General features: G+C 37.7%; 1 protein-coding gene across 7 annotated transcripts in view; it reads left to right on the plus strand.

Moving 5' to 3' along the window:
* LOC112824959 (histone deacetylase 9) overlaps window positions 1–24,129 on the plus strand; it is a 636,385-nt gene that overhangs the window by 348,059 nt on the left and 264,197 nt on the right. For 6 of the 7 annotated variants that reach the window (XM_073898933.1, XM_073898930.1, XM_073898934.1 and 3 more), the window contains one exon: window positions 13,219–15,861. In XM_073898933.1, the coding sequence (XP_073755034.1) occupies window positions 13,219–13,533 (315 nt within the window). In that variant the 3' untranslated portion in view covers window positions 13,534–15,861. Of the gene's footprint in view, window positions 1–13,218; window positions 15,862–24,129 lie in introns of those variants that run through there. The other variant, XM_073898929.1, reaches the window with a different exon arrangement.

Genomic DNA, 24,129 nt, shown 5'->3' on the forward strand with positions numbered 1-24,129 from the left:
CTTTCTTTCTTTCTTTCTTTCTTTCTTTCTTTCTTTCTTTCTTCTTTGTAATATGCTCTGTGATAAATATCTTATGCATTCCTTTGACTGGATATCAGCCAACACTTTTTTTAAAAACCCACATAAATCATGAGATGATATCTTATATATGTCAAGGTTCACTGTAGATATAAGTATTTATTATATATTTATTACTATGATACTTAGGCATTTTGACATGAGTGCTATTTTATCATAATAAAAATATATCTAAGACGAGATTAGTAAAGGGGAGGCCAAGCAGATGTCCTGCATTGCCCTTATTAAAACAGGTAGATATTATGTTTGACAAGCAAGGCATGAATATAATTCTGCTCAAATGCTGGAATGGAGCAAATGGGGAGTTTTCATTAGTTTTTGGAAGAGAATTTGACCCCTTTACTTGAGTAGTATCTATTCTTTTTCTTGAGATAATTTTCTAACATCAATGTTACATATTCTTCATAACCCCTCATGATTCATATCCACTCCTTGTCTCCAATCATCCATCCACAGCAACCCAGGGGACTATATTCTTTTTTGCCTGTGGTTACACACAAACATAGCATGCGTGTGTGTGTGTGTGTGTGTGTGTGTGTTATTTTTTTCCTTATAAAATATCTCTGAAGGCAGTTCTAAAATAGAACTATTTTGTGCACTATTGAGCAAAGTGTATATTTTCCCAAGGAGATTTATTTGAAGAACAACCACTATAGAGATGTAGCATTCCAGAAAGTTTACATTTTTTAAGTCACATTTCCTATTATCAAACAGCAAGGAAACACTTTGTATTAGCTTTATTTTAATCAAGGTAATTATACCCATGGCTTCCTTCTGGGAAGATTAACATTTTAAGTAAGATTAGAGGAGGACAATGAACCAATCTTTGCTTTTTGCTGCACCTGTTACTCCGAGCGTATCTTCCCCTCCCCTTCTTTTATGCACTGTGCATCCTCCCCACACCTTCTCCATAGGTACCTTAGGGATAGGATCTTTTACATAATACCAGCTCCCTTTTATAACGAGGATCCACTGTACACTGGGACACAATGCTAACCTTCTTATGTATATTATCTTCTCAAATTTAAACAACTCACTCTTTTTAATGTCACTTAATTTAATTTTATTTTATTTTTAAAGATTTTATTTATTTGACAGCAGGAGCAGTGGGGAGAAGCAGAGGGAGAGGGAGAAGCAGGCTCCCCACTGAGCAGAGAGCCTCCCCCCTCCACTGCAGAACTCGATCCCAGGACCCTGAGATCATGACCTGAGCCTAAGGCAGACATTTAACCGACTGAGCCACCCAGGCAGCCCACTAAATTTAATTTTAAAGGGCTTGAATAGGTGGACCAACATGACAGGGCTAGCAGTTGACAGAGCTGGAATTCCGACATAGGTTGAATGACACAAAAGCCTGTCCTGAACCTAAACATGCACTTAGGAATTTAGTGTTGTTTTTATCACTGAGCAGGAGGCAAGATTTTCCTTTTTTTTTTTTTTTAAATAAATTTTTACTTTAAGTAAGCTCCACACCAAACGTGGGGCTCGAACTCACTACCCCAAGATCAAGAGTTGCATGATCAACAGTCGTGTGAATGCTCTACCAACTGAGCCAGCCAGGAGCCCAAGACAACATTTTCCTTATTTTATTTTTGCCAAAAAGTAGAAAACTTACAATTAAAGGCAAGGCAAACAAACAGAAAAGGAGGATGATCTTATTTTATGTCTTTATTTAATTTTTGGTATTGGTTTGGGTTTGCCAAGATGAAGAAATTCCTTTTCCTGATCCTGCTTCTCAACTTTTCACACACTGCCCTCCATCCAGTTACTAACTTGGAAACCTCTCTACGTGAATCTGATGGTGGGACATTCAGATAGCCACTGGATCATAAAGCTTTCCAACAGTGGGGTGTGGGTTCAGTATGGCCAGGCCCTGATGTTGTAAAATTGTTATTTTTTTTTAGATTGGGCAAACATCTTCTCATAAGAGCTCTGAGTGAGCCTGACGCTGAAAGTCTACTGACTTCATCAAGTTCAACTGAAATGCAAATTTGGCATCTCATCTATGGGTGGTTGGAAAATGCCTTGTTTTAAGTTTTGAAAAATGGATGAGTAGAAACTTGAACTGGGCTTTCATTTAGGAAAGTCGGCATTACCGTTGTCAAGTTTAATTTCTCTCTCTCCATTTGACAGTATGTTTCCAGGCAGAGTCTTTAATCAACAATTTAGGATTACATTTTGCCCATTAGATGGATAGTATGTCCAAAAACTTTAGCAGGCCCGAAAGGCAGTCTTAATTTTATAACAGTAAAAAGCCCCCTAGATTATTTATCTATCTATAGAGGTTTATAGAAGAAACTCTGACTTTGCCCTTAAATAGATGTTATTTCGACATGATTAGCCCAATGTAAATAGATCCATGTAGGTATGTGCCGAGCTTCAAAAAAAAAACCCCACTTACTGCCATACCGGCTTACATCATCACAGAGAATTCATATAGAAGCATTTCACTACAGAATTACAAGTGGATGGTTTATAATATACAGAAAATGGTTTGTTGCTTTATTATTAGATGTGATGAAATCCTGTGTTTGTAAAAGAAACTAAATGACCATTTCAGTGGATTAGTGTGTAACATTCATAAACGTTCCCAGTGCTGCTTTCATAATTTGAAGACCAAGGGAAGGACCTCGACCTTTCCTTTTCACTCTACATTGTTCACCTAGTCAGAGACGCTTTTACTGAATGAGAAAAACAATAGTTGGACATGACTACGAGGTAAGGAAATAGGAGAAAGAAAAATCTCTGGGGAATTAAACCATGTGAGTAGTTTGACTGATGTTGATTCCAGGCTGTTCAAAGGGAGAGGGAAGCTAAATAATTTGGTTGTTTCTCAACCTTGACAAATAGTTTCATTTGGCAAGATGAAATAATTAAGTCTTACTAAGGAATTTTTAATAAAGCTAAGTGATTTGTGGACATGAAAGCCACCAATGTGTGGCAGTCTCTTTGTTACAGATTTTGGTTGCTTATAAATTCCTGATTTTAGTTTTCTTCCCCTGTATCTTTCTGCCCTTTCTCTAAATACTGATGAAATCTGAGGGATTAGAGTGACCCTGAAATGTCATATGATCCCAGAGTATTCCCATTCCTTCAGGCAGAACTGCATGCAGGGCTAAGCTCCCATATCCTAAGTGCACCCTTACTCTCACTATCAACTTAGTTGTATCAACCAACAATAAAAACTCACTTCTAAAAAATAATTTCCTGGCTTGGAGTCGTTGATGATGTTCCACAAAGATTTATTAGCAACCCGTATGCTGCATGCTGAAAATGAAAATAAGGAAGGCATGTCCTTTCCCTTGAATGGACCCATAGACCTGCAAACCGATCATTCTAGTCAAAGTTCTATATAATGAATAGCTCATATGAAGTGCAGCATCGAGAATGCTTGATAACCTTTCCGAGAGAAGTGTATGATGTCCTGCAGAATTATTTATTAGTTTTGCAACTTTCGACAAAGTACTGAACCTCCTCATCCAATAATTCTCTAATCTGCACATTTTAGAGGTTTATAGTGAGGAATACATGAAAGGATATACTGCAAGTGCTTTGTGAACACGGTAAGCACTACTGGAACTCTAATGCAGTTTTTCTATTCTGAACACTAATAGTTTATTTTCCTTATTCTGTTAATGAAAATGGTTAGTTGTCTGGAAGTGCTAAAATATTTCCAAGATACACATTTCCTACTTGCCTCAGTCTTGCATCAAGCTACTTTGTTGTAAACCAAATCACTAAATGTTGTTCCAGCTTGAGCCTTTGTATTCATCATAAAGCAGACGTTGTTTTCTCTTTAGAACAGTATTATGCTTAATTATTGAATTATTTAGTGAGGTATAATTTATACAGCAAAATGTATTCCTTTTGTTGTACAATTCAGTGAGTTTTCACAAATGCCTATCGTCACATAATTACCACAGTTAAGATATAGAACAGTTCTCTCAAATTCCAAACTTGGCCTTGTGTTGCTCCTTTGTAGTCGATCCCTACCCCTACCTCCAAACCCTGGCAAAGTAGTTGAATTTTTGACCATGTAGGGAACATAAAACAACTCACAAGTATGAAGGATGGTATATTTTAAGAGCAGGCAGACACAGCTCTAAATGATCTAAGCCCTAGAATGTTTAAGTAAGAAGGGCCATAAGGGATTATTTTCAGAGGTCGTAGGCGGGCACTCTGTGGACTGGATCCATTCCATTGAACTGCTGTCATTGGCCTGCCTAGTATCTTAACAAGTATTTCAATTATTGGTCAATCTTTAAAAATAGAAAGATTTCAAATACAAATCTGGATTTCTGGCATTGTCTGAAAAATTGAAAATCTGGCTACACTGGGGCCCACATTTCCATGTGGCAATTATTTTCTGGGTTTTACTCTTGGTCATCCATTTTAAATAGGGCTTGTGTGCCTACCAAAGCAGGGGTTGATCAATGGGGAGAAAGGGAGATGTTTATGAATCAATTGATTTGAAGATCATTGGCTTTGAGATCTTGTTTTCTTCTTCTTTTTTTTTAAAGATTTTATTTATTTATTTGACAGAGAGAGATACAGAGAGAGGGAACACAAGCAGGGGGAATGGGAGAGAGAGAAGCAGGCTTCCTGCAGAGCAGAGAGCCCAATGCGGGGCTTGATCCCAGGATCCTGGGATCATGACCTGAGCGGAAGGCAGACACTTAACGACTGAGCCACCCAGGCGCCCCGAGATCTTGTCTATTCTGAGACACAGTTCAAAATCACCTAGGGTGCCTTTCTTTAACTGTGCTTCTGTACATTACCCTTAAAAAGTGAAGAAAGAAAACTTTGAAAGAAAGTATACTATCACCTGAGGATTGGAAAGGAGATTATCAGGGGAAAATCCTATTATATAATAAAAAGACATAAAATTACACAGTGCTGTACAAGAAGGAAAAATAGCTCATTTGTGTTCTTGTTAAGTCTTGTTACACTCTCTTGCTGGGGATTTTATGTTCTGAAAGTCGATCTTTCTGTTTCTACTTCTGCCTGCCTCAATCCAATCTTCTGTAGCAGCCGGAGTAACCATTTACAAATACAAATCAAATCATGTCAGGGGCTTGCTTAGGGGCGCCTGGGTGGCTCAGATGGTTTTGCATCTGCCTTCAGCTCGGGTCGTGGTCCCAGGGTTCTGGGATCGAGTCCCTCATTGGGCTCCCTGCTCAGCAGGGAGTCTGCTTCTCCCTCTCCCTCTGCTGCTCCCCCCTGCTTGTGCTCCTTTGCTCTGTCATATAAATAAAATCTTAAAAAAAAAAAAACAACGCTTAAAACTCCCCAGTTGCTCTTTATTGTACATAGGATAAAATCCAAACATCTTTTTTGTGGCCTATAAGGTTGTCGTGATCTGGCTCTCACCCCCATCACTGACCTCCTCTCCTGTTCCCTTCCCTTACTTGCTGACTTCCAGCCACGCTGGCCTCCTCTCCAGTCTGTGGGGAATGTCATTCCGTCCCAGGAGTTGTGTTAGCCACTGTTCTGTATGGAATGTTCAACCTTCAGATCTTCTCATGACTCCATCTTGGTATTGGAGTCTCTCTTAGCTCAAACCTTACCTCTTCCGAGGGTCCTTCCCTACCCTACAAATTAGACACAGACGCTCAGCCCTTTCCCCATCGTTCCCTATACATTAAGTTCCAATTTTGAGTTGCTTATTTTCTGCCTCTTCCTCTGAGAGGTTGCCTGACTGACTGCTCTTGTAAGGGTGTGGCATATAATAAGTGTTCAGTAAAAATCGTCCAAACTCATGGGAAACACTGGAAGGAGGAAATTTACAGTATTCTTTCCAGAAGTTAACACTCATTCAAGTTATTGAATTATGAGGATGTTTGGAAACCGGAAAAAGGATATTTTAATTGCAGGCATTGTTTTAGAGAATCATAAAAGTTATACAGATAAACACGTTTTTATTAACAATTCACTTCGTCCCTAGATTAGTTTTCTATCTCTTCAATATTGGTAAGAAGGGACATTTTTCAGTTTAGACTTTTAATTAGTGTGAATAATGAACCAATATTTAGAAAATATTTCTCTCTTGTTATTTAGTTTTGGTTCTTCTGGCAATTTCCCTAAAATGCACAGAAGCGAAATGGCATGGGAGTATTTTGGCTTGAGGCAGAGTTCTTCTCTTAAGTAGACCTCTCGATTTGAAAGCCCTCCCTGCTCTGCATGTTGTTTTTGAGAACAGTTGGTACATACCTAATCTATTTGTGATTTGAGACAGAATTTTATCATTGTTTTAAAATCTAGTTTCCTTGGAGCTTAAGGGAAAGGTTTCATTTTCCAAAAGAAGAATTTTGCATTTATTTAAAAGGAAAAAAAAAAAGAACAAAAGCAAAAACTTGTGCCATTGCCCAAGTAAAATCTGTCTTCAAATCTTAGGCAAAATAAGAAAGTGATGAGTTGGGTTGAAGGTCACTTTGCATAGTTTAATAATCACATTCAAACACTTGTGCTTAATGGGTTGTTGACAATTTCTGAAAACCAGATGTCCATCAGAAACAGATTTACTCCTTATACATTCTCGTTCTTAGTTGCCATTCCAAATCTGAAGATATTTGTGGGGCCATGAAAGATCTCCTTGGGAAAGATTTAAAATGTGGATTTGAAAGATACTTTATTTGATAGCACTTATACTTATGTTGACTTCCAGACTGTCAAACAGTGTGACGTGCACAGAGATCTCTTGTGTGTAAAGGTTAGCAGCACAGCCTTTAAATATTATTTCATGAATTTTAAATCATTTACCAGTAGAATATATGATATTAACATGGAATACAAAACATCGAAATTAGGGATTTGCCATAATTATGAGCCTAGCAGGGATTGATAAGAACGGAATCGTAACACTTCAAGGTGTTAGAAACTTCAATAAATTATCGTATCCGGTCTTTAGAATGTCAGCGTGAGTGCAGAGAGTGTGTGTGTTACAAGGTCAGAACGGTCGTAGATCGCTGGCACTGATCTTAAGTGTTTGGTGCTATAGCAGGGAGAACACGGAGAAACACTGACAGACCAGGAAGAGCACAGATGAAAGGGAAGAAGGAGAAGCACTCAGCTGGGTTCCCCACCAGAGTAACTCACCTGGTGTCAGACGAATGACACACGGTGTGTTTCACAGATGGGCGCTCGGCGGAGATTCACACAGGCTCGCACGTTTATCTGTCACACAGATGTTTCGTCTTGTGTTTTGTAGCCAGCAAGGCAACCGCTCAACTTTGCTGGGGGATCACCTCCAGATGTTCAACCACAGGGAGACTCTGCTACCCCACTGAGAGTAAGCAGACAACTCCTCCCTGCATCTGGGGCCACTCAGCGACAGTACAAATTAGAACAGGGTTAGCCCATACCATCTTTGTAATGGTCACATTTGAAGTTCAAAAACACATACGACACAACACAATCGGAATCCTGAATGTCTTCCTAAATAGCCAGAAACTTACAAACAACATCAAGTAATTTTCTTTTTTTAATTTTAAAAATCTAAAATAAGTTAAACCTGGCAGGCAGGTTTTCTGTGACTTTGATCTGTAGATTTTTCTTGCTGATGTTAATTGCTAATTTTTCCATGCTGGCAAATTTGTTTGCTTAAACAAAAACAGCTTTAGTCAGATACCCTTATTCCAGGTATTTAACTCCTTCTCTGCATTTATATTTTGCAAAACTGTTTCCCAGAGATCCCATTTATCACTTTTGTATTTTATGAAACTTTGCAAAAGAGCATATTTTATTTCAGAAATGGTGAAAAAGTGGTAGTTATTGTTCATGTAGACATTGTCATTTGCTTCATAATCTGGGAAAGAAAGTGTCAACGCACTGTTACTAAGCATCAGTTAAGCTTTCAGGTATTTAGCAAAAAAGATGATCAAGAGAGAAACAAGGACAGATCCTAAATTTTTGACCCATGCAATTGGGTGTTGCTGTTCACTCAGATGAGAAAATTAGGTGAGCAATACATTTCAGTCGGAGGAGAATAAAGGTTTTCTTTGGGCTGTTTAAAATTTATGATACCTATTAGGTATTCAAGATCTAAGGGAAGATGTTATTAAGGATGCAGCTGAATATGCAAGTTTGGAGCTCGGGGAGACATTGGAATTATTTATATTAATTCAGTTGTCATCAGAACATAGTTGTTTCAGAGTAGAATGCAAACTGGAAGGGTATAAAAAAGTTCTAGGTTTCTACTCTTTTTTTTTTTTTTTTTTGGAGATGGCTCAGCTTCTCTTGGACATGAAATTCCTTCTTTATAAAATAAGGGTTTGAAGAATGTTATTAGAAATTTTCCAATGACTACATTTTATATGTATATGATCTCCACTCGTAAGTTACTGTTTTATGTCAAGAAACATTTCTTTTACAAACCATCAAGGAATTCTGCCCTTGGAAGATCATTTTGCCATTTGGCCGTCTTGCCCAGTTATCGTAGCGTTATTCATTCTGGCACTTTTCTCCCTCATGTTTCCTTTACTACATCACAAGTGTAGAGGAAGCCAAAGGAACTGACTAGAACAAATGGCATTGTTTTCCTTATTGCACACTGAAAATTGTTATATATGTATCTATGTCAGTGAGATTGTAAATACTGACCAAAACTGATTCATGGACTAAACGAGATTTCTGGGTACGTCTGTGACCTCAGAAATACATTAACAGGTCAGATTTCAGAAGGTTTTTTGTTAAAATGTACGTATGATATATTCTGTGAAAATTCAGCATTTGGTCACTATTTATAGAGATTTTCTTGGACCTACTTGCTATCTATGGGAAATTATATTCCAGGAAATTAGCGCACAGTTTGTCTGGTCTTTAGCTCTAGTGATATCAGCCGCTTACTTTCAAAGATGCTATGATTGTGTCTTGGTGCCCTTTGTGAGGTGCTTTACCCTCACTGACACTTATTAATATCCTAATTAAATTGCCACTGGATTTGGCAAGAATGCAGTCATTACTGACTTTAACAGGAGAGATTTTAGTCAAATAGTGTGGATGAAAGCCTTGTTGGCATGAATTCTAAAGAGAATGGGAAAAGAGAAATGAAGACAGTAAAGAGCGATAACTCAAGGAGTTTTGCTGTGAAGGAAGGTACATAATGGTGTTGGTGGGGGGAGCAAGGGAGGTTTTATTTAAGTTGGATTATCATTTTGAAAATGCACACATAAGAATATTCCAGCAGAGAGGGGAAATGTGTGTTGGAGGACAGAGTGGATCATTGCAGGAGTGGATAGGATCCAGACCCTAAGCTGAGGGATTGCCTGAGATAAGAGTGCAGACCTCGCTTTCAGAAGAACAGACGTGTTCAGAGGAATGGGACAGCTTGGTAAATGCGACGGTGTAGCAGGATGTCGAGTTTCCCTTCAGAGGCTTCTATTTCTCAGTGAAATAATCAGCACAGGTATCAGCAGGGAGTGAAAAAAAGGTCTGGATTTTAGAGGCTGGAGGAGAGAGGAGGTAGTTTGAAATTGTCATTGTGAAAGAGTGGGAGTGAATTAACTAGAGAAATGTAGGACTGCCAGACAGCACTGAGGGCCCTTTTGAGGGTTTTGCTCACGAATCTGAGGAGAAACATTCAGCATGATTGTAATTCGTTTGTTTGTTTCCTAGCTTATTCAGCTGCTTGGGTTTGGCAGAGATGTGGTATTAACCAAGGTTGGAAGTCTTAACTTTTCCAGTAAAACCCATATTCAAAAGGGCAGGGGAGTCGAAGACAATGTAAGGGAGTGGAAAAAAAAAAAAAAGACTTCTTTATTTGAGAGAGAGTGAGCAGGGGGAGGGGCAAGGAGAGAGGGAGAGAGTGTCCCAAGCAGATTCCCTCTGAGGGTGGAGCCCCACGGGGGGCATAATCCCAGGACCCTGAGATCACGATCTGAGCCGAGATCACGAGTCAGACACTTAACCAACTGAGACACCTAGGCGCCCCAAGGGAGTGATTTTTAATGACGGAGAATGGAGCCTAGTCCAGCAAGGAGGGATGTGCAGGGGGGTGGGGTGGCGAGGGGGAGTGGTGGGCAGCGAGAATGTGTTAGGCTCAATCACTTAGAGGACCCTCTGGGGCTGAGGAGTGGTTGGGGTCAGAATATTCTGAGAATGAACCCAGAAGGAAGTCATGTTTGAAACCCATTAAGGAAACTGTACAGCTACCAATAAAGTCCAGGGCTAGGGTAGGATCACAGCGTTGGGTGCTGAGGTAGAGCAGAGAAAAAGACCACTGCATGTGAGGAAGTCAAGGTACTGAGGGGCCACGTTAGGATGGGGGCTGGGAAGGAGAGGAACAGCAACAGACTTTTCCTGTCATTACCGCTAAGGGCTTTCCTTTTACTTAGCAGGCGCTATCTGCACTTTCCTCTTGGTTATGAAATACTCCCCATATCAAACTTCCAGAAGCTATGGAAGTTGCAGAATCACTCCTCAGTAAGCAGGGACTTTTGGTGTGACATTTCCTGGACAGTGGCCACGTGCTCCCTGGTGGACCTTTCATGAATGGCCTCGCAGTTCCTGTCTCATGGCCACACATCCCACATGGTTTTCTTCTCTCTTCCTCACAGAAGTTCTTATGCGCAGGAACTTCTGAACGCCTCCCAGAGGTGTCTGCCTGACGCATACGTGTCCTTGGCTCACCAACTCTGATGTGCTAGCTCCCACGAATTTTTCCAGCTAAGCTTGGGTAGCGAGAGGGGAAAGTTCTAGAGCTCACTAAGCATCCATCCAGAAGATGAACTGCAGCAGTCTGCTTGCAGATCGTCCCTCTGAGGGGCTCTTGCAGCCTCCTTCACCTGACTGGTGCCTTTCCTTAGTTAAATCTCTTCTCCCCACGAGAATCTCTGTTCTGCTCCTGTACATCACATCTGAGGTGAGTGACAGAGGTTAAGGGTCGACCGATGAGCTCTCCCTCTGGAGAGTGGGTGGGTACTGGTCACCCAAAGTCCCTGTCCCTGGTGTGCCAGCTCAAATTGGGACTTTTCCATTAAAATCCTGCCTGTTTTCTATGGTGTCACGTGTTCTTTTTCTAACAGCCAATTAAACGGGATCCTACAGTTGTGTAGCCAGAGTTCAGGAATATTACATTGTCTCTCTTCTCCAAAATCTCAGCAGTATGCAAGGTATAATGTATTTATGTTATGAAGAGCTAGTTAGCATTGGTACAAAAGTCCTGCAAATAGTTTCCCAGGAAGTACTTAGAGACATTTAGAGCATGATGGGATGATTGTTCTTATGCTGACAGCCCAGGAACAATAGATGTTAGATTGTAAGCACAAAGGAGATTAATATTTAAATTTGCCTTCTTCATTTTGACATAAAGTTTGATCGATACATATTCTCTTAGCTTGATTATGTCTAACTTAAGATTGGTGATTCCATTTTATTTATGGCTTTGTCCTACACTGTTTTATTTCTTTAGAATCTTACTCTTAACGGACACATATTATATTATAAACTGTGTCACTCTCTCCAACATCATCTTCTAGCATTCCCCCCACCTTCTTGTGCTCAAACCTCACTGGCCTCTCACGTACTCCAACACACTGGACTCCTTTTCCAGGGCATATATTGTGCCTCTGGCCAGAAATGCTCTCTACCCTTATTCAACCCCTCACACACGTAACTAATGACTCTTACTTTTCTATCCCTCCTCTTTCTTGTCTCAGCCTAAACGTAGCACCCTCTCAGTGAAAGCTCCCTTAAGCACCTCCAGTTCCACTCCTGTGCCAACTAAAATAAGAGTAAATTTATCTTTTTGGTTCCTGTCTAACACACTAAACTATAAACTCTACGAGGGCAAGGTGATGGCTGTTTTCCCAGTGCTTAGCACGCTGTCTTGAACACCGTTGACCCTTAATAAATATTTGTTGCATAAATGAACGAAAACCCCCAATAATTTTACCGACGGTGAAATTGAAGGGTTTCATCAGTGTATGCACAGCCATCTGAGGTTACGTGACCTGGAAGTCTCTAAACCTGGAAAGGGGAAGACACCCTTCAGAGTTGGAGTACTTAAGTATTCTAACTCTAAGCATGTGTTTAGTCTTAAAAACATGGGTGTGTGGGGGAGGTAAGCTTAAACTGTACCAAGAGAAATTGGCATTCATGATTTTAGCGGTGGTATTTCTAAGTGTGCTGCTCATTAACAATATTTGGCATGTTGCTTACATGGGCACTGACTTAACAGGGAACTCCAATCGCTTTTGAAACCACAGTTCAAAGTCTGCCGATGATCAGTCACTGGGGTCATGGTGAATCAAAGTGAGATCTACTGTGACATGAAATCATCTTGAGAATTTTACCCCATTTTATTGAGCTTTTATACCATGATACTTTGCTATTATTTAAGTTAAATCTGTTTTTGTTTTTTTTAAATCATTGAGCAGTTAATTCATATATACTTCTGAAGATAGAGTCCAATTTAATTTATAAAATAAAGAAAAGGTCTAAATAATAACTTTCAAATTAAAAATAATTCCTTCTTTCCTGTCATTTAATTTGGATATGTTCATAAAACATCTTTAGTGCTATGACAATTTTTTTAAACCCACATCTTTTTAAAGTTTAGGATTTCAAAATCAATATTTCCATGTTTTACCGGTGTATATATAAGAAGATATTTTATTATTTGACCATTCAAGGTATCAGAAAATTAGATAGACGAGGCCTTAGCATTTGTGCTCGTATTTTATAGCGGTTGACATTTGTCAAAAAATGAGATCGTGGAAGTTTTTCATTACCTTTCCATTAATTCCATTACATTTTCTGTTTGAGAGAAAAAATTCTCAGGTTTATTTGGGTTAAATTGTCTCAGTACAAACTACTTGTAAAAGTTCCATGGTTCCCATTGAAAACGCTTATTTACCTTTTCCCCACCATTTTCTAAGTGTGTTAAAGAGTAATCCCTGAAAAAAAGCACTCAGAGACCTCGTTCTCTGCCTCCCACATCAACACAATATGGCAGGGATGGGACTGCTTCAGATGCAGCATCACTGAGGAAGTTTGTGGCGTACAAATTCATTCTGCAATTGACATCCAGAAACTAGAAATCAGACCGTACTGAAGTAGAATCATTAGAAATAAAAGTGTATTTTGCTTCTTTGTTACCACCAAAAACTATTGAATTTTGAACCCCTGAACACTCTCTTCTAGCTGCTTTCGAAATCTATTGAACAACTGAAGCAACCAGGCAGTCACCTGGAGGAAGCGGAGGAAGAGCTTCAGGGGGACCAGGCGATGCAGGAAGACAGAGCGCCCTCTAGTGGCAACAGCACTAGGAGCGACAGCAGTGCTTGTGTGGATGACACACTGGGACAAGTTGGGGCAGTGAAGGTCAAGGAGGAGCCGGTGGACAGTGATGAAGATGCTCAGATCCAGGAAATGGAATCTGGGGAGCAGGCTGCTTTTATGCAACAGGTAATAGGCAAAGATTTAGCTCCAGGATTTGTAATTAAAGTCATTATCTGAATATGAGATGCATTGCCGGTTTTGGTAAATGGATATTATTTCCTATCTGTTTATATTTCTGAATGATTTGATTTTAGTGTTTAAGGATTCTACTTAATGCAGATATATCTATATAGAGATTTCTCTATGTACTGATTTCTATATAGATATCAAGGTTTCATTGAAACTCCACTGGTAAGGAAATACTTGTTACACTAAAATTATACTACATAAGTATACAAGTTATTAATAGGCTTTAAATTCATCCCAAAGCCTGATACACCAATTACTTCTAAGGAAAACGAGCTCACTGTTGTTTTTAGTTTATCTGTTGAGATCATCGACTGCTGGATATAGTTACCCAGTCTGATCAATGAAACATTCTATTAGTTCTTGATTTTTTCTTTGATATGTAGAATTCAATTTTCACATTGTTGTACATAATGTATCATACTACAGTCTTGAACACTGTTAAAGGTAGTCTGCCCCTTCCTTCCTCTCTCTTTTCGTTAAGTTAAATGTTCTGGTTACCACGCCAACAGTCCTTAGGTTATTGTATAGATTGCAATTGAAAATATTAGGAATAGAGGTGGTTTTAAATATATAGATTGCAAAGTACAGCACTATTTTAAATATTACATTTTGTCTCACCTAGCACTGCTCATTTTACTTTTATCTTGTGTTATTTGATGACATTGTCTATCAAAAAAGATCAAATGAAGCCGATGCAGATATCGGCCAGAAGTAATGTGCAGCATTATGGTCCAATCAGATGCTATATGCTATCTACAATTGTAGAAAACACAGTAATGGTATGATGATTATCTGATACGAAGTCACAATCACGTTTAAAAGAAGAAGGTGTATCATATTTTATAATCATATGATTAGGATCTCTTAGGTAGAATTCCATAATGACTCGGCATAGACCATACCATTTTGGCAAATAAAAACTTAGGAAAGTTAGGCTCAACAACAGAATCTACTTGTATATAATGCACCTTCAGAAGAACTGTGTCCTTTGATGCTATGAAATACAAACAACTTTGAAGGCAACAGAAGACTCTGTTTATTTAAGTCCGTTCTTTGTCAGGTTCCTGCTGTTCTCCTACAGAAAACTGATTCTATGAGGCTGAACAGGAAATGCCTTGTGGAAACAGGAAGTCCAAGTGATTCATGTAATGAGGAATGTAGGGGGAAAAAAAAAACGGAGGATAGTGTTTTACTCTTTCTGTTTTTAAAGGGCACTCTATGAATTGATTTATTGTCTAAGAAAATAACACCGCAAGTAGGGAAATTGTTAAGGAAGCTTTTCACTGGAACATTTCCTTCATACTCCCTTTTGATATGTTTACCTTGTTTTATAGGTTTACTTTTGTTAAGCTAGTTAAAGATTCCTTGTATTAAGACCCCTTTAATATGGATAATCCAAATTGACCTAGAATCTTTGTGAGGTTTTTTTCTATTAAAATATTTATATTTCTAAATCCAAGGTATTTTAAGGTGTAGTATCCTGTTTCAAAGGAGATATAGCGATTTTGCCAAATGTAGACATTGTAACAACTGTATGTTATTGGCACGTGTTGTTTACATTTTGCTGTGACATTTAAAAATATTTCTTAAAAAAAGGTCACTGCTAAAGATACATTATCCTTTTTTAAAAAGTCTCCATTCAAATTAAATTAACATAACTAGAAGTTAGAAAGTTTAAAACTTTTCCATATAATGAAAGTCCTTCTGATAATTTGACAAATAGCTATAATAGGCAACTTTTCCTATTACCACCATATTTTGGTTAGTATATTCCTTAAGATTAAAATGACTTTTTGTCAGTTGTTTTGCATTAAAAATATGGCATTCCTAAGATAAAATTGTATATTTTTTCCATCTCATAAATATTCATTTTCTTTAAAGTCTTTTTTCAATCTCATAAAAAAGGGATAGTGCATCTTTTAAAATACATTTTATTTGGGGAGGAACATGTGGCTGAGCAGACTTTTGTATAATATTACTTCAAAGATATGTAATCACAAACAAAAAAAAAAAACCTATTTTTTATAATGTCATTTGAGAGAGCTTCATCAGTACAGTTGGTGGACATTAATTGTTTGAATTTGATAGTCTTTGAATTTAATCAAGAAACTACCTGGAACCAGTGAAAAAGAAAGCTGGACTTAATTCATCTTAGAATTAATTGATAAATGTCTCTTTTCAAATCTACTGTATTTATTATAATTTACACCCTTGAAGGTGATCTCTTGTTTTGTGTTGTAAATATATTGTTTGTATGTTCTTCTTGCCTTCTGTTATAAGTCTCTTCCTTTCTCAAATAAAGTTTTTTTTAAAAGATCCCCTTTCATACATTTGGCTTTGTGTAAACTTGATATACTTAATCGGATCTGAAGCTCTTGCGCTAGGTCTCATATACCAAAATATATTGCCATTCGTTGTTGAAACAAGAAAATGAAGATATTTTGAGCACTTATTTCTCATGCCATTAAAAATAATAAACCCAACAATGATTTTAAACTATTTATGTCAGCTATTATCAAATAGCAAACACATGTAAAATTTGTTGCCTTTTCCGTTTCCCAGTGTGGCCTCTTTTTCATGATATGTTATCATGTTTGATGTCAACTTCCAAATATAAAATTTTATATAAATGTTAATTCCTAACCTTGCTCAACTTAAAAAATTATTTTTAAAAAGGTTAACATAATCCCTCCAATGCAGCAAGCACTCAATAAATATCAAAATAAATAATTTTCCATGTATCATAATAATTTTATCTGATACAGTGACAGCCTGACCTACAAGTATAAAGTAACAGCACATAAACGTAAAAGAGAAAAAAAACTAAATGACCTCCCCTTCTATGGAAACGATTATTATAATACTAGCATAAAGAACAAGGGGCCTGGCTCAGGTAAAGGAAAGCGGGCCATAGACATCCCTGCGCCATGACATACCCAGCTCTTCTTCTGGTCAGTTGCTAGCAGAACTTCCATCAGTCAGTACTTCATAATGTGTTACTGTGTTTTTGTTCCCTTAATCTAAACTTGAATAGCATCATACAAATTAAAATTATTCTAAATCACAACAATATTGCATTAGATTATTGAGAATTCTGGAGCTAATATCATTGACTATTACAAAATGGATTATCATTCCATAATGCTATAACCCTGATAATTTGGTCAGAATTGTGGGAATACCATTAGCTCTAATTTCCTAAAAATTACCTTTGGACTTTTATAAACTTGATTAACTTGGTACCAGAGATCCTCAAAAAAAGAGTTGGAGGAACCAATTAGATAATGGTTTTATACTGTATATCTGATTTTTCGAGTGTAAAGTGGATGTTTCAATAAAAAGTATCAATCTCATGTTAAGAACTTTCTCTTCAGGAAAATATTTTTTGCCAGGACTTGCAATAAATAAACATTAGACTTCCTGTTCTGGCAGTAAAAATCCACCTTCTCATTGGTGAAGGTGGTTGCTGAAATGGAGACTGTTAACTTTTCATAGACTTGAAAAAGTTGTCTATAAGAAATTTTTTACTTTGTTTTATACTTTTTTTTTCTCTAAAGGATGTTGAAAAGGAATTCAGACACTAACCATTTTTTTGAAACCTAGTACTCAATGGATGTATAGGTAGACAACAGTATTTTTTTAATTTGGCATTTCTTCGTGATTTTTTTTTAACGATTTTATTTATTTGAGAGGGAGAGAATGAGAGATAGAGAGCACGAGAGGGAAGAGGGTCAGAGGGAGAAGCAGACTCCCTGCCGAGCAAGGAGCCCGATGTGGGACTCGATCCCAGGACTCCAGGATCATGACCTGAGCCGAAGGCAGTCGTTTAACCAACTGAGCCACTCAGGCACCCTCTTCGTGATTTTTTTCAATAATGGAAGCACAGAACTGTGGGTATACAATTGTGAACTAACAATGATAAATAATCAAGGTCTACAAATTATAACCAATTATAATCAAGAACTTGGAGATGAAAGAGAAGGAATTTGACAGGTAGATTACCATGCCCTTTATTGCTGATAATTCCTCCATCTGGATTTTAAAATTATGAGAGGGCAATCAAAGAATTCTGGCAAATAAAACAAGATATTGGGAATGTGACTTTTTAGAACTTCTTGATTTAGATTGGAAAGGTTTTCTAATTTCATAAGTTGACCTTCTTTAAGGCTTATAAACTGTAAGGTTTAGACAATGCAACCTTTTGGGACCATCTTGATTTACAAAAAGACTTCCACTTTTAACTATTGGAAACATACATGTCTAGCAACTCATTTAGTCCTCACAACAACTTTATGGGGTAGATATTGTCTCGTTGTAGAGATGAGGGCACTGGGGCAAAAAAACGTTATATAAGGTCAAGGTCACCCAGTCAGCGACAGTCTAGCTCTAATTTGAACCCAGGCACTGTGGCACAAGAGTCCTTATTCTCTACCTTTACTACCACACAGAATTTATGCAATAATTCTTTTCATGTGTCCAGGTTTATGAAATCATCAGTTCTCTCTCTCTCCCTCCCCTCATTAGCGTTTACAAACTGTTTGGAATCAATTTTCTCTTAATCACTGCTATGAGATTAGGACTCTTTTTTTTTTTTTTTTGTCTAATGCATAGATGAGAGGTATCATCCTTAGACACATGATGTTCATCCATTTTGAATCATGAAAATTTGTGAGTTTCTTCTTTTTCTGACCAGAGCCAGTCTTAGGAAGGGGTGAAACAGAATGCCTGCACTTGGGGTTAACATTCTGGGGGGGAGAGAAGGAGAAAAGATTTCAACCAGGTCACAGCTGTCCTTTGCCACTTACCTTCATTCCCCAATCAAAGTCACATATCTATTTCTGAGCAGTTAGGACACTGCCTTTTAAAACCTTTTTTGACCTATTGAGGGTGCATTTGATAATCATTCTGTATAAAATGGGAAAAGGAAAAATAGAGACATTTGTCTTGAGTTCTTGTCTTCCTAGGTGATTTTTCACTTGAAAGATGCATAAATATCCTCTTGAGGGAAGTCATTGGCAATTCGGCTTCTGACCACACCTACCAGAGGTTCTGATTCTGTTGTCCTGACAGAGGGCCCAGGAGTCTACACTTTTCAACAGATAATGTTCTGGAGCTGTCCAGGGGCTCTAAACTGCTTCCTGAAATGTGGCCTGACTTTTAATAGCTTTTACCTAAGCTCCTTGGACTCTTCATTCACAGTTCCCAAAATAGACTATCTCATATTTCTCGTGTATTGTTCTGTTTCATCTGCATTTTAACTCAGCTCTAGGTTATTCTCACTATATTTACTGCTCCTACTGCTGTGATAGTATCTGTTCTTTTGTTTTATTTCTCTCTTCTCATTTAAACAGTTGTTTAGCCTGTTGACAAGAGTATTCACCAAGACTTGGCAATTTATTTTTCTTCGCCAGTTCTGAGCTATTTGTTGCACATTGTGTTTTGTTTTTTGTTTTTTTATTGAGATAAAATGCATAGGACATAAAATTTACCATTTTACCCATTTAAAGTCTGTAATTCAGGTGGGTTTTGGTATATTCGTGATGCTATGCCACCATCACTACTATCTAATTCCAGAATATTTTCGTCAACTCAAATCCTGTAGCAATTAAGCAGTCACTCCCCATTCTCTCCTCCCTCCAACCCCTCACAACTATTTTGTGTCTCTGTGAATTTGCCTATTGTGGAGATTTGGTATTAATGAAATCATATACAATGTGGCCTTTAGTGCGTCTGCATAATGTTTGCAAGGTTCATGTAACAGTACTTCATTCCTTTGTATGGCTGAATAGTATTCCATCATATGAATATACTACATTTTGCTTATCCGTTTATTAGTTGATGGACACTTGGTTTTCACTCTTTGGCTCTTATGACTAAATGCTGCTATGAACATTCATGTGCAAGCTTTTATGTTAACATACATTATTCTCTTGGGTATATACTTAGGGGTGAGTGAAATTCCTGGGTCCTATGGTAATGCTGTTTAACTTTTGAGGAACCGCCGGATTGTTTTCCACAGTGGCTGAACTATGTTCTACTCCTACTAGCAGGATCAGAGGGGTTGCAATTTCTCCACATCCTTTCCAACATTTTATTTTCCTTTATTACAGTATTGCAGCCATCCTAGTGGATGCGAAATACGAACTCGTTGTTTGGATTTCTATTTCACTAATTGCTAATAATGTTGAGCATCTTTAAGTTTACTTACTGGACATTTGTATCTTTTGGGGGGTAATGTCTGTTCAAGTCCTCAAGCCATTTTTAAATTGGCTTCTTAGTTTTTTTGTTGTTGAATTGTAAGAGTTTTTAAATATATTTACTGGATACCCAAAATATGAATAGGAAATTATCAAACATGTGAGTTGCAAATATTTTCTCCCATTCTGTGGGTTGTCTTTCTGCTTCTTGATTGTGTCCTCTGACGCACATTTGTATTTTTGTTAAGTTCTATTTTTTCTTTTGTTACTTGTGCTTTTGGTGTCATATTTAAGAAACCATTTCCTAATCCAATGTCACAAAGATGTACACCCATATTTCCTTCTAAGAGGTTTCTAATTTTAGCATTTACTTTTAGATCTTTGATCCGTTTTCCAGTTACATACATTTAAAAAAAATATTCTTCCATTTGAGTTATTTTTAAAGGGAGAAGACCTTAATGATCGTTGGGCTCCACTTTCTCATGCATCATCTCTGTTTTCCTTATTTCTAGCCGATCTTGGTCTTGCCTGTCTGCCATTCCTGTTGCTGTCTCTCGTTTCCTAGCTTTTGAGGCTGTCCCTTTTCTCTTTCTCCCAATGAACCATTTAAATGCTACAGTCTTGCTGTTTAATGTATCTAATATAAACTGAAGAAAAGATTAAATTTGTCTTTCCTTTAAGAAATGCCTTTTCTCTGGTGACCTTTAAAAACTAAACCAGAGTTATTTTTCTTCATTTATATGACAGAATTCTATCCTGGTTACTCATTTTTACTCGTGTCTACTTTGCACTTAAATTTTACGTTGAACCCATGTTTGCAACTTTGCTTTGATCCTTCTGCCTTTGTTGACAGAATTTCTACAAAGACCCCTGTATTTGTACTGTCCATACTGGTAGCCACATATATCAATTGAGAATTTAAAATGCAACTGGTGTGAATTGAGATATGCTGCAAGTGTAAAATTCACACTAAATTTCAAAGCCATAGTATCAAAAATATATTCATATCTACATGATAATGATGTATTTGGTTGCATCTTAAAATAATATTTTAGATATATTAGCTTATGAACAGTATTAAAGTTAATCTTACCTGTTTTCTTTTACTTTCTTGATATGGGTGTTAGAAAATGTAAGATTGTATGTGTGGCTTGCATTGATGGCTCACATTATATTTTCTGTTATAGAATCCTGCTTTAGCTTATCTTCCTCTCATTTTATAGCGTGTTAACAGATTCTCACTACATCATTTTAGAAATAGGTGGGCCGTCAAACCTGAACAAATTAATATTTGCTCATGCCAGAATATTTCTATTGCTGTTACTCAGTCCCAGACCAATAAAATGTTAGTGTTAGGAGAGATATGCACATCTTAATGATTTAAGGGTTTAAAGATCTCTGTCTTTACCTTAAAGACAACTTGAAGTCTACCAAGTGCTTTATTAATACTTGTCAGTTGGAAAGACTATTCAATTATCTCTCCACTCATCTCAAAGGTTTTAAATTCACTGTCTGTAAAATGTGCTGTTTTATCCAGCTTTTCCATTTCTGTCAGCGGAACCACTCTTTAGACATTGGACAGATTATCATGAAATCACCTTTGATTATTTCCTCTCCTTTATTTCTTATAAGCAACTGCTACTCCTGTTTCTGATTTCCAAGCCATCATATCTCTTTACTTTCTCTTTGGCTCTGCTTTCCCTGGTCAATACCTTAATAGTGAAACAAATTCATTCTTTTATTATTGCGATAGCTCCCTTCCACATCAGTGTGATCTTTATACTAATTCAATTAACTTACTGTAAAATACCGTTTTCGCCTTCTCTGTAACAGAGCCTACAACATCTACCTAATTGTTTCATCTAATTCCGCCTTTATACTCAGACCAAGCACTCATCCCTCCCAGTCTAGCTGAATCACTTAACCATGCACAGCAAATTCCCAGCGTGGGACTCTAACCTCGCGAGTTTCATCAAACTTTTTTCCCTATCTGGAAAGGCTTTCACTCCCTTTTTTAAAACCTACTTTGCTTTTTCTCCTTTATGCCATCTCTGATTTCTCGAACCCACTCTAACTCTTCGGTCAACTTAGAATTTGTTCTATATAACTTACTGTATAATTTTTCTTTAATTGTTACCTGTGTGTCATGTCTTTTTGCTTTTGAAGCCAGTGCAAATATACAGTGCTCCTAGCACCACACGAAGAACCCATGAAGTGCTCAATTAAACTTCGTTTGAATGGATTTTGTTTTTTGTTGGTGGTGGTTTTTAGCGTTCAACAATTTATCAGTTGCATATAACACCCAATTCTGGGTTTTATTTTACATTTCTCTTTTTCAAATTTCATAATGGCTAAAGGACATTTTCTTCCCTATTATGATTTCTGGCTCACTTTTGGTTTCTATGTGAAATATAGAATCATTTTTTTCTTGACTATTTATTGTGCTGTATGTCGCATTAGTAATATTTCTTTACACAGGCTCTAGTGATAATAGTGACTTTTTATTTTTTATTTTCAGCCAGGGGTTAATGATGGAAATTTTTTTCTTGGTGAATTTATTTAATACTCCCTAAACTGAGTTGATTTGTCATAATTTATATCCTATATGAAGCATCATTGTGCTGTAATGCTGGACACTTTATTTTTTTAAAGATTTTATTTCAGAGAGAGTGAGCGCATGCACGAACAGGGGGAGGGGCAGACACAGAGGGGCTCAAGCGAGCCCACTTAGGGGCTCAAACTCATGATCCTGAGATTACGACCTCAGCTGAAATCAAGAGTCGGAGGCTTAACCAACTGAGCCACCCAGGTGCCCGGGACACATTTTTAAATAAAAATAGTATGTCAGATAATTTTCATGGTCTTTAGAGTACTAATTTTTCTATATCCATGTATTCTATAGATAGTTTTTGAAAGGTAGAGTTTGGAAAGAAGAAAAAATGATGCATATTAATCTTGGAGACTAAATCAACCTCATCTTTATGCATATTTAAATAAAGAGAAGTATTACTGAACACCTGTAAGTTGTTTTAACTACATACACACCAAACTTAAAGAGTGGCATTTCTCCTTGTCTTTGAGACCCATGTGAGGAGCTGCCTCGTGGTTACAATGCTGATGCAATAGTCAGACCACAGGAGTTCCAACTTCATCATCTACTGTCAGTACCACCTGGAGCAAATTACTTAATTGTGCCAAGCCTCAGTTTACTCATTTGTTAAATATGATTAACACTGTCATCTTTTGTTGGATTGCTGTGAAGCTTAAACGGATTAGTTTATGTAAATAACATAATATATGGTAGCAAAATTGGTGCAGAGTAAAAATTACCTATTGCTATTAATGTCATTATTAATGTAGCATCACTAAGAACTTCTTGGGACTAGTAACTTTCTTCTCTTTAGCAGGAACCTATCTCACACTCAGTTTAACTTTTTATTTTTTTATTTTATTAAAATTTTATTTACTTTTGAGAGAGAGAGAATGGGGGGGAGGGGCAGAGGGAGAAGCAGACTCCCCACTGAGCAGGGAGCCCGATGCGGGACTCGATCCCGGGACTCCAGGATCATGACCTGAGCCGAAGGCGGTCGCTTAACCAACTGAGCCACCCAGGCGCCCCTCAGTTTAACTTTTTCCTAGTGAGTAACTCACTGCTTTCCCACTGTGTGCGTGTCCTCGCCCACAGAAAAGGGTAATATATATATAGCCCACGACACTGCCGGAGGCGGTCTAGAACTTACTCAGCAGCAACCTCCTCACAATTTGTGGGGAAAGACCCAGGTTGGAATGATCTTTGCGAGATTCTGTAAGTACATTACTCTTCTTCCTCTCTGCTTCCTTTCCTTCCACCTCCTTTAGCGACTATAAAAAGAACCCTAAGATTTTTTTAAAGACTTCAACTAAGGATTCATCAAATTTAAAACAACACAAGGTGTGAATGATCCACATGATCTTCATTCCAAAAGATGTATTAAGAAAAGATATTGGCCAGGGAGACAGTCTTCTGATAAGCTCTGTCTAGGCCCAGCTCTCTTCTAGCATTAATTCCCACCCCATTATCAGCACCAAAGCCGGCACTCAGGAAGCACACCTCAGAAAACTGGCCTTGCCTAGGAGCCTGCAAGGGATTCTCTTGACATTTGCTTTGGGCTCAGCCTTTCTTCGGAGTCAGGAGGGAGGAAAAAAAGCACTAAACTTTTCTGTGTCTTTGCTTTTTAACAAATGCTCTGAAAATCTTTTTCTGAGTGGGAGGATTTTTTCCTACTTTCTCCAGTTGGGTGAATGTTAAACTTGTTCCATCTGGGAACAAGAAATCTTGCGTTGCTGCCTCCATCTTAGTAAACTGCTCCCTTGTTTTGAATAGTCATCAGTCCTCTCTGTTTTACCT

Source organism: Callorhinus ursinus, unplaced genomic scaffold (genome assembly GCF_003265705.2).
Source record: "Callorhinus ursinus isolate GAN/ISIS: 27379988/994484 unplaced genomic scaffold, GSC_fseal_2.0 scaffold12, whole genome shotgun sequence".
Taxonomy (NCBI): Eukaryota; Metazoa; Chordata; class Mammalia; order Carnivora; family Otariidae; genus Callorhinus; species Callorhinus ursinus.